This window comes from Grammomys surdaster, unplaced genomic scaffold (genome assembly GCF_004785775.1).
Source record: "Grammomys surdaster isolate TR1022 unplaced genomic scaffold, NIH_TR_1.0 126133, whole genome shotgun sequence".
NCBI lineage: Eukaryota > Metazoa > Chordata > Mammalia > Rodentia > Muridae > Grammomys > Grammomys surdaster.
Genome location: NW_021620941.1, coordinates 2,303,622 through 2,314,914, shown reverse-complemented (window position 1 = coordinate 2,314,914; position 11,293 = coordinate 2,303,622). Strand labels below are relative to the sequence as shown.

At 43.6% G+C, this 11,293-nt stretch overlaps 1 protein-coding gene across 2 annotated transcripts in view; it reads left to right on the top strand.

Annotated features, from left to right (window-relative positions):
- The first annotated feature begins 801 nt into the window (after positions 1-801).
- The window catches only part of Nup214 (nucleoporin 214), a 91,115-nt gene continuing 80,623 nt past the window's right edge, over positions 802-11,293 (top strand). Inside the window, exons 1-7 of one of the 2 annotated variants that reach the window (XM_028757192.1) lie at positions 802-968; positions 2,826-3,021; positions 4,089-4,240; positions 5,949-6,147; positions 6,912-6,982; positions 8,804-8,867; positions 9,307-9,410. In XM_028757192.1, the coding sequence (XP_028613025.1) occupies positions 924-968; positions 2,826-3,021; positions 4,089-4,240; positions 5,949-6,147; positions 6,912-6,982; positions 8,804-8,867; positions 9,307-9,410 (831 nt within the window). In that variant the 5' untranslated portion in view covers positions 802-923. The remainder of the gene's footprint in view (positions 969-2,825; positions 3,022-4,088; positions 4,241-5,948; positions 6,148-6,911; positions 6,983-8,803; positions 8,868-9,306; positions 9,411-11,293) is intronic. The other variant, XM_028757191.1, reaches the window with a different exon arrangement.

The window sequence follows — 11,293 nt, the reverse complement described above, 5'->3', positions numbered from 1 at the left end:
AACCTCTTTTATAATTCTATTTCAGAAATTTCTTCAATATCAAGTCAGTATACACAGATCTTAACCCTTCCCGGCTGAAAGCTATTGGATAATTTAACTGCTTTCTGTGGAATTTGCTTATAATTGTTTACAGACAGGGCCTCAGGGTCCCAGGTAACTCAGGATATTTAGAGATTGCTATGTAGCCTAGGAAGACCTTGAATTCCTGATCCTCTGGCCTCTAATCCCCAAGAGCTGAGATGATAGGCCCGCACCATCGCAGCGGGGTTTTAAAGTTACTGAACCCCTAGGTGACTAGAAACCTTGAAGGTTAAAGTGCACTGTAAAGTGCACAAAATGTTTTGCTATGTTAAGTGGATACGGCTTATGCTCTGAAACGACTGCCTTGAAAACAGTAACCAAAACCGATCTTTTGTCCCTTTTCATCTCCTTTTTTAAAAGGGTTCCGCACCCGCATACAGTGCAGTCCACCCGCTAACTGAACCTCTCTGTCCGCTCTGTCCTGAAACAGCTTCAAAGTTCCTAACTTGTCTAAGTCGGAAGCTTCTATGAGCCCTGCAGGTAAGTGCTACCAGGAAGTGCGTCTCTAAGAGAGAAACTTAAAAGGCGAGCCTGTGCACGCGGTACCCGAAGGAAGGCGGACGCCAGCCCGCGCCTCGTGGCCACACCCCCTTGCCGGAAGTGGCCAATGGGGCCTTGTGGATTGGCGAGCGCGCGACTTCTGAAGAGGCCTCGGCTTTAGAGAACAGTACAAACCGGCCTGAGTGACGTCAGCCACGCGCGCCGGAAACGCGCATCTTCCGCGCGCCGCTGGCGCTGAGGGAAGGAAGTTGAGCCCTGAGCGGCCTGGGCTGTGTTTGAAAGGCTGCGGGCGGTAGCGGCAGCGGCAGCAGCAGCTACTTGGACATCCTGAAGGCGGCACGATGGGAGACGAGATGGATGCCCTGATCCCTGAGCGGGAGATGAAGGTTAGAGACTGGCCGGGGCCTCCCCGCCTGCGGTAGTCCTTGGAGCCCCGCCTCTGCTGGCTGCTCTACAGTTTGCAGGGTTCTGATCTCTCGCCTCCCAGAGTGTCCGCAGCTCTATGCGTGTTACCTCCAGGTGTAGGTCACTTGTTCTTGGGTGGGTTTGTACACGCCTCACCTTACGGGTAACAACTATTCTTGTTTATTGAGTGAGAGGTACTGTGGCCATCGTCGCTGCAGCTCTTACAACCAGCTTATAACGAGGAGCAAATTCTGAAAGTAAATTATCCGAAGTCAGGTGGCAAAAGCTTTAAATCTCTCTCTTACGTTTTAGGCATGGTCTCTTGTAGTTCAAGGTGGCTTTCTGGTCTTGGACTCTTGATGTCTCTGCCTCCAACTACCAAGTGTTGGGATTACTGATGTACATCACCACAGTTGGCTTAGACACCCAATTCTTAGCTCTCTCTATACTTGAAGGTGGTCCAGACTACCTAAAGTGGAACCAAGAAACATGGTCTGTCTTCAAAACCCCTAGTTAGTAGGAACAGAAAGTCAAGTTTGGCATTGGAAATCAGCTTGAAGTCATGAGACTAAAGGGAAAGCAATCGAACCCAAGTGATCCCCCCATGCCACAACTTCTAGATACTGTGTTAATAGTTCACTTATATAATTTAGCAGAATGGAAAGGCAGAGGACTGTAGACACCTGGAAATGAGTGAATTGCAGGAAGGTGCTAGACATTTGAACAGTGAGTTATGAAAGTGCACGTAGGGGAGAGTGCTCCATATCATCCTCCGAAACAGTGACTCTTTCTTGAGTCAGCACCTGTGCTGAGCCCCCTAATGAGCATGGGTTCCTCAGATATGTTGGGGTAGAGACCTTAGAACCACAGGGTGGATAGCAGTATATGAATTACTGCCAGAACCAGAAAGGTTTTGTTTTGTTTCTTTTGTGTTGCTTCATCACACCAGCCCTCCACATAAAGGCCACCAAGCCCCAGTGGTACAGTCATGACTGTTAGGATGATAATAACAAAGAAAGATAGACAGTGTGTTCCTTTATGAACGGGGAGTGTGGTCTCATGGGGGAGTTGTGAACTTTTGCCCACTGAATTCAACTGGAATTAAGAGTACTGGGGCTGGCTCAGTGGTTAAGAGCACTGGCTGTACTTCCAGAGGTCCTGAGTTCAATTCCCAGCAACCACATGGCAGCACACAATTGTCTTCAGCTATAATTCCAGGAGATCTGACATCCTCACACAGACACATGCAGGCAGAACACCAGTGCTCATAAAATAAAAATAAATACATTATTAAAAGAGTATCCCAGTCTTTTAGTAAATGTCCATTAAAGATGGACTGCAAGAAAATTAGTATGAGTGTGCTAGACACCCTTGATAAAGAATCCCATAAGGCTCTGTAGAAATGCATTTTCTCTGGTAGTTGTCATATTCTTTTCACTAGAACCCGAACCTGGAGTGTTACAGGGTGTGGTGGGGGTTACAGATAGAGCTTAACAAAGTGATTACAGATTGTTTTTGAGGGTATCAGATCCCCAGGAACTGTCTGGAGTTACAGACAGTTTTGAGCTACCATGTGGGTTCTGGGAATTGACCCCAGATCCTCTGGAAAAGCAGTCAGTGTTCTTAACTATTGCACCCTCTCTCCAGCCCCTCTATTTCATTCAGCAAATGTTAGTATTATGCCATGCCATGCACCACCAAATATGGAGTCTAAAAACAGAAATTTGTTGGCCTCAAGGTAATAAGTATATTTTTGTTATACTGAAATTGTGTTTATGGAGTATAGTAATAGACATGATTTAATTTCTTCCTTGATCTTGTTTCCTATTCTACAACAGGACTTTCAGTTTAGAGCACTGAAGAAAGTGAGGATCTTTGACTCTCCTGAAGAGTTGCCCAAGGAGCGCGCGAGTGTGCTTACCATATCCAATAAGTATGGTATGCTCTTTGCTGGTGGCACCAATGGCTTGAACGTTTTTCCGACTAAAAGCCTTCTTATCCAAAACAAACCTGGAGATGATCCCAATAAAATTGGTAAGTGCTTTCTTTGATTTATATTGTGTAGCAGAGCCCGGGCTGCGGTGGCATACTAATCATTGTATTTCCTTCCCAAGATACAATTCTGATGTCAAAATTGTAATTTCTTTTGGCCTTGCAGGGGGCTTCCAGATAGGATTCTAAAAGCCTTTCTGAGTTTTCTTTGTAGCCCTCTGTCTCTTGTTTCTGTGAGCCACTCCTCTGAGAGGAAAGAAAACCGTACTGTTATGCTATGGTTTTCTCTTGCTCAGTTTTCTCTTCTCAGAACGTGGGCTCTGAGAAGCTGTCCAGGAGAAGGCATGGCAGCATCACCCAACAGAAGGAAGTGTGTGTTTGCAGCATTGTAGCAAAAGTATTTTCAGCAAGGGCAAAGCAAGAGTCTTGGGATATTTAAAGCAGCATTAACCTGCTTATAGGAGACTTGAGCTTAGTTCCCATAACCAGGTATCCAAGGTATTGTTACACTGTGTCCATTGTGCATCACGAGGAAGCCGGGAGAATGCACCAGCGGCCTTGCAAGACAGCAAATCTTGTACAGTAATACACATAAGCAGAGCCGCTGATGATCAGAGCCTCCCAACAAGGACTCAGCAGCCTTGTTTCTCTGGCAGCCCTTAGTAGGGGCTGAATCAGCAGGGTTTATAAGCATAAAAATCGTAAGCACCTGGGGACAAGTTACAGTTAAAATTTTCACCAATCAGGACTCAGGGATTGTTGTTACCTGACGTTGAATGTAAGTGTTTTTGCTCAACCAATCAAATTCATCTGTTCTTTCTGTTGTTAGGGACAGGCATTATCTTTTGGGTAACTATTGTTGCTTAGAGAGGGTGTTGGTGAGCTTCTAGAAAGTCCTCAGTTCCCCAGAGCCTGGGAACTTGAACTTTGTTTCACTCTATAGGTAAAATGAAGTCTGAATTTAGAATGGCAGTTCTTAAGACAAGTTCTTTTCTCTATATCCAACAGGTATATGTTTACATAGGTAAAAATGTGCCTTCATATTGACTTGATTAAAGGACTATGACTGTGCCTATTACATGCTATTTTCTGTGTTTTTGTTTTCATAGTTGACACAATCCAGGGCTTGAATGTTCCTATGAAATTCCCAGTACATCATCTGGCACTGAGCTGTGATAACCTTACACTCTCTGCGTGCATGATGTCTAGTGAATATGGCTCCATTATAGCTTTTTTTGATGTTCGCACATTTTCAAATCAGGTAAGCTACTATAAACTATTTTAAACATGGAAGCCAAGGTTACCTCATAGCTGGTCTAACTTGGAAGCTGTATAAATCGATGACATGTCTGCTTCACGGTATCGTGAAGGGGAATGTGTGTACTGTAGCTATAAGAAAGCAAACACTCAGGAATCTGAAAGAGTCCAGAGCAGAGAGAGAAAGAAGTAGACTGAACATTGCTAGAAGAGTGAATCTGGTCAGGGCTTTGTGGCCAAGGGGAGAACAGCAGGCGATAGAGAACAGAGACAACACAGTGAGGTGGGGCAGGGGTCATGACAGGAACAGCAGGCTCTGAGGAGAGTGAGTAGCTGGGTTTGGGGGGTTAGGGAAAGATATCCATGAGCTTGAGGGCTTAGAGTAGGGGACAGGTCCAGGGGCTGGGATGCTGGCATGGACTCTGAAGTGTATGACAGGCACTGTGCTATTGGAGGAGCCTCGAGGCCAGCATGAGTGCTCAGATGATGATGGACTGACTATGTCCCTTCAGAGGTAAGGGACTTGACTCCTTTTGGGAGATGGGGACTAGTTTTACAAGTTCCCAAGGAACTTTTATCTGACAACCAGCAATACTCCTTTAGTCCAAGCTGAGTTTATTTCTGGATATGTAAGACTGTATTTTAGAGTTTGGGGAATTGCAGTGTCCTTTGGACTCAGGTTAACATGTGAAGTCTTTGTCTTTCTGGATTAAAATAGAGGTTACAAAAATACTCCTTAAATATAGACTCGTAAGTCTTTGAGACAGGAACTATTTTAGTAAATTATAATTCTTTTTTTTTTTTTTTTTTTTTTTGCTTTTCGAGACAGGGTTTCTCTGTGTAGCCCTGGCTGTCCTGGAACTCACTCTGTAGACCAGGCTGGCCTCCAACTCAGAAATCCACCTGCCTCTGCCTCCCAAGTGCTGGGATTAAAGGCGTGCTCCACCACTGCCCGGCTGTAAATTATAATTCTTCCTGTACCAAGTTAACATTTCTCATTTACACACAAGGCAATCAAGTGATGAGACTATTTAGAAATTTGCTTTGTAAGAAACCAGGAACTAGTGGAGAGGGTCAAGGGTCTGCTTGTTTGATCTAGGATCTCCTGATGTTGGATTCTTTGATCCAGGCAAGTTATTCAGTAGCAGTAATAGAACACTGGCTTTCTGCTTGGGATTAGGTATTTGCATGGCTTGTTTTTTTTCCCATGGTTCCTATAGTAGAGACAGATGTCTTCATTTTACAGATAGAAAGGCAGATTTCAAAGAGGTTAACACTGGCCAAGCATGTTGGCATATGCTGGTAGTCCTAGTCTGAAGCTTGGGGCCAGCCCAGGCTATGCAAACCAGAACCTGTTTCAAAAAATGGAGCAAATAAAATTCACCCCACCAAGAACCAAAGAAAGAAATCAAAAAGCCCAGCTAAGGTTATTAAGAAGCAGACCGAGAATTTAGTGCTCTACCTGCTATTTATTGACTCTTGAATTTCCATATCCCTGCCAGCAGTTTCTCTGTGGTGGAATACTTGACGGCCATTTCTGAGCTTCATTGAATTGTTTGTAACAAGTAGATTGCTAGACAGACTTGGTTATGAAGAAATAGAAAGCTGGCTTTTAAGAAAGAATGCATATTCAATTATTTCCTCTGAATCCTAAATGGCTTTGTGTTTATTAATTTATTAGTTTATTTTGCATTTGTCTCTTATTTTAACAGGCTAAACCACTGAAACGCCCATTTACCTATCACAAGCTTTCAAATGATGCCAGTGGGATGGTGAATGATATGAAGTGGAACCCCACTGTTTCTTCCATGGTGGCAGTTTGTCTGACTGATGGCAGTATTTCTGTCTTGCAAGTTACAGATGTGGTGAAAGTGTGTGCCACGCTTCCTTCTTCAATGGGAGTCACATGTGGTGGGTAATAAAGGCTTCTCACCCATAAAGTACAGACACAGCAGGCTATTTAAAAATTAATTTCTGCAAGCAAAGTGGAAGGCTTTTAATTTTGTGTGGACTGCTGGGGACAGGGAGTGGGTAGAAATTGAGAATATTCTTTATTTCTATAGTTAGTGGTCTTGAAGCCCAACAGCATGCTTAAGTTCCTTTAAATGTGTTAGGGCTATTGAGATAAAGAAATATTTTGGTACAGCTCATTTAAAACAGGATTTTTGGAGAATAATTGTTTCTAAGTCTAAAAGAATGGCCATCTGAGTCATACTTTTTTTTTTTTTTCTTCTGAGACAGGGTTTCTCTGTGTAGTCCTGGCTGTCCTGGAACTCACTCTGTAGACCAGGCTGGCCTCCAACTCAGAAATCCGCCTGCTTCTGCCTCCCACGAGCTGGGATTAAAGGTGTGTGCCACCACCGCCTGGCTTGAGTCATACTTTAAAGTACCTCATAAAGCACTAGAAGTAACAAGTAGAAACAACACAGTGATTGCTTGGTCCTTAAAGACCTCTTCTTGTCTTGCAAAATTCTTCTGGAAAAGCATTTTTAGCTCTCAGTTAACAGCCTGGTGAGAAGTCCTAGTTTGCTTATGTTGTTAAAAAATGGTTGTGCTCTCTCCTCTGCCTGGGGATGATCTCATGGCCTTCCGTGGTGGTGATGATGTAGCTGTCTAGATCTTAGGGCTGGCTTTCTTTTCTTTGGTTTTTTTAATTGGCAGCATTTTCTTCCCAGTATGCTGGAGCCCCAAAGGAAAGCAGCTGGCAGTTGGGAAGCAGAATGGAACTGTGGTCCAGTATCTTCCTGTGAGTCACTGCTCTGCACTTGAGAACTTTTCCTACTTAACCACTGCTGGGGGTGGGGGTGGGGATGTCTTTGTGACTTTTGTCTTTTGGTGTTAATAAGTAGTTTGTGATTAAGAATATCTGTGTTAGAGTGCTTGCCTAGCATGTGTGAGGCCTTGTGTTCAATCCTTAGCATTACAAAATAATAAAATGTAATTTATAGTCACTATAACGGATCTCTCTGAATGGAGAAAAGATTGGCCCTCTTTGCTCTGTCCCTCGGTATGTCCTTCCAGAGGTGTCACTGTTGTATGTAGTCAGCTCTCCTCCCTTTCATGGCTGCTCATACAGATCACCCATGTGGACAAGCACTGGTTTTGCTTTTCCTTTAATGTAAAATATAGCAATCTATCTATGTGCTTGCTTTAAAAAGAAAGAAGTGGTTTTTTTGGTTTTTGGTTTTTTTGGTTTTTCGAGACAGGGTGTCTCTGTATAGCCCTGGCTGTCCTGGAACTCACTCTGTAGACCAGGCTGGCCTCCAACTCAGAAATCTGCCTGCATCTGCCTCCCAAGTGCTGGGATTAAAGGCGTCTCACAACCAGTCATCCTTGCTCGGGGTTCTTAACATCAAGAAATGTTAAAATAAAACAGGAGGAGGTATTTCTACTCACAGCTATGCTCTGTTAGTTGGCTTTGTTTGAAATCTTCCGTGTCTTAAGGAAGTCTGTTTAAGCAGCCTGCATAGAGGATCAATCCAACAGACAGCTTAGAAAAGGAAGGAGTTAATGAAGTTAGTGGGCAGTTTTTATCTTTCAGATGTCTTAAAGGTTTAGTTTTTCCAGTTGTGGGCAACGAACAAAACAGATGCTCCTGCTGCTGCCTGCATTCTTTCCTCTCCTTATGAGCCCATTTTGTTTTATTTTGTTTTTTTGAGAAGCCTACCCTGTGAAGATCAGGGTGGGCTTGAATTCTTAGAGGTCTGCCTGCCTCTGGATCACTGGGATTAAAGGTGTACACCATCGTGTCCAGGGGGAATACACACACACACACACACACACACACACACGCATTTTATCATCCTGAGTGCTTTGTGTGTATGTCTGTATGTGAGCCACATGCATGCATCGTCCCTTACAACTCTTAACCACTGAGTCTCTTTAACAACTGGGAGTACACACAACTACCTCTGCTTGTTCTTGTCAAACATTGTTATGTGAGGTTGAGTGCATACTCTGCTGGGAAGTATTAGCCTCTAAAACGATAATGCAGTTTATATTTACATTGTTTTACTTTTTCCTTAATTGCCTGGTTGCTTGTTTGTTTATTTTGAGACAAGGTCTCTATCTAATACTGTCTACCCTGGAACTTGATATGTAGACCAGGCTGGCCTCCAACTAAGAGATCTGCCTGCCTCTGTCTCCTGGGTTGGGCTAGCATTAAAGATATGGGTCATCTCGTCTGGCTCTGCCTTTTTATTTTTAATAACTTAGTAGGCTGAGGTCATTGTTCCAGCTCTGTGCAGGGAGCAGCAGCTGTCTCTTCAGTGACTCTATAGTAACCTAGTGTGTGGAGAGGCCTGTGCGCTCTACTGAGATCATGCATCAGCGCTAGAGGCTTGCACTGTGTGTGCTGCTGCACTGGAGCCTTCTCATCAGCTGCATCTGAAGGTGTTCATGTGGGCGTTTCCCTGGGTATGCTGCTAGGAAACAGTGGTGTTCTTGTCTCTGGGGGCTTGTGGTGGCGGCAGGAGGATAGAATACCTGTTTCTAGGGGATCTGATTGGATTTGACTCTTTCACTGAAGCATTATTATTTCGTTTGACATTTCTCAAATCTCTTTCAGACTTTGCAGGAAAAAAAGGTCATTCCATGTCCTCCGTTTTATGAGTCAGATCATCCTGTCAGAGGTAACAACTGCTTTGCTTAGTCTCTGGCCTCTACTTCAGCCGATATAGCTGTGAGATCCCCCGTCCCTACTCAGGAGGATGTGAGAGCCAGTCTCACACTTAATGTCATGAGTTATTAGGTATTTGGCTTAAAATGGATCTTACATTTTTATAAGAACTCCTCATCATTTTCCTAATAATAATCCTGCAGAAAACCCATTGAAGCTTGTGTCTGTGTCTGTGTCTGTGAAATATTGTTATTCACCACAGGATAGACCTTTGGTGAAGCTGTAGTACTTCGTTTTTTGTTTTTTTTTTTTATATTTTGTTTGTTTTTTCTTTTCTTTTTCCTAGTTAACTCTTGTAGCACATAGTGACTATTCCAAATGAATACTGCCTTTTGTTGCATCCTTTCTTGCTGAGATTGGTTATTTAGGAATTAGGGGTGTGTGTTTTTCAGTTCTGGATGTACTGTGGATTGGTACATATGTCTTCACGATAGTCTATGCTGGTGCAGATGGGACCTTGGAGACCTGTCCAGATGTGGTGATGGCTCTACTCCCGGTAAGCATGTGAAAGAACAGCTTTGTTTTCTGAGACTCACAGAAGTCTTGTAGTAATGCTAACTTAGAACTAAATTCCTTTCCTTAGTAGCCTTACTCAGGGGTAAGGTTTCAGTGTCACACCATGGTCCTGAACCAAAATTCTCTTGTCCATTTATAAAGTATTTGGGGGCTTGCTTACAGTTTTACATGATTAGTCCATGATCATTGTAGCAGACAGGTATGCCACTGGAGTAGTAGCTGAAAACTTTATATCCTGATTGGAGCAGCAGATAGCGAAAGAGATACTTGGCCCAGTGTGGGCTTTTGAAATCTTATAACCCCCACACCCAGTGACACACCTCCAACAAAGCCATATCTCTTAATCCTTCCCAAACAGTTCCATTAACTGGGGGACCAAACATTCAAGCATATGAACCTATGGGGGCCACTCTCATTCAGACCACCACAAGCATGATTGAGTTGTGAAGTTAAAAGAATGGATAAAATGTGTTTACTTATGCTATGATTTAGAAAAGCAAGGAAATATCTTGATTTTTAAGAATTACTGGGGCTGGAGAGATGGCTCAGCGGTTAAGAGCACTGATGGCTCTTCCAGAGGTCCTGAGTTCAATTCCCAGCAACCACATGGTGGCTCACAACCATCTGTAAAGGGATTTAGTGCCCTCTACTGGGTGTCTGAAGATAGCTACAGTGTACTCACATACATAAATTTAAAAAAAAAATTATTTATTTTAGGTGAATGAGTGTTTGCCTGGTATGTGTATTTCATGTGTGCCCGGTGCCCACAGAGGTCAGAAATTGGCATGAGATTCCCCTGGAACTGGAGTGTGATTGTAAGCCACCATGTAAGCGCTAGGTACTTAACCCAAGTCCTCTGTAAAGGCTGTAAGTGCTCTACTGAGCTATCTCTAATCCCTATCTTATTTTTTAGTATTCATTTATTTATCAAATATTTAAGAGATGCAGGTAGTGTGTGTGGCGCTTTAAAGCTGAGCATACAGAGGGGAATAGGTCAAAGTCCTAGCTTTTAAGGATCCCACATGCTGGCAAATGGGGTAGTTGATAATTTGTCGTCAGAGTAATGGGGGTGTGGGGGTGAAGAGAAGAGAGGGACAGGGCAGATGATGACGAGGGCAGCCATTGCAGACAGGGTCAGTGAAGGCTTTTCTGAAGGCTTCAGCTGAGCAGAGAAGTAAATGGAGTCCATGAGTGAAGAACAATAGCATTGTTATTGTTATTGAATAACATTGCCAGGCTGAGGGCATTGGGTGCAGAGGGTGCTGGGCTTGGGCTTTCCTGTTGGAGTTCGGCTGCTTTGTTTTGCCTGAGACAGGGTCTTACACTAGCCAGGCTGGAGTCTGGTTACCCTCAAGTGCATACTGTCTTCATGCCTCAGCTCCTGAGAGGCTGTGCCAGCTTCAACATCCCTAAAATTATTTAGAAATGCTTATTATAGAAGAAGACAGCTACTAAGGTCATCTCTTTTTGGAGGTGGGAGGATTTCAAGACAGATTTCTGTGCATAGCCCTGGCTGTCCTGGAACTCACTCTGTTGACCGTACTGTCTTCTAACTCATAGAGGTCTGTCTGCCTTTTCCTCCCAAGAGCTGGGATTAAAAGCATGTACTGTCTCCCAGCAAGAAAGAAAGAATATTTAATTCTACCATTCAGAAACAACTTGCTATTTTAGTATATAAATTTTCAACTCTCTGCTTCCATTTTCTTGTTTTGGAGACAGGCTTACTGTATGATAGTCTGATTGGTCCTCAAACTCTTCTTCCTTCCTCTGCCTCTAAGTGCTGGGTCAGGAAATATCAAAATGAAACAGAAGGAGGGAGAACTGCTGCTTCTCTTGAGGGGACAGATGCTATTATCGTATCTC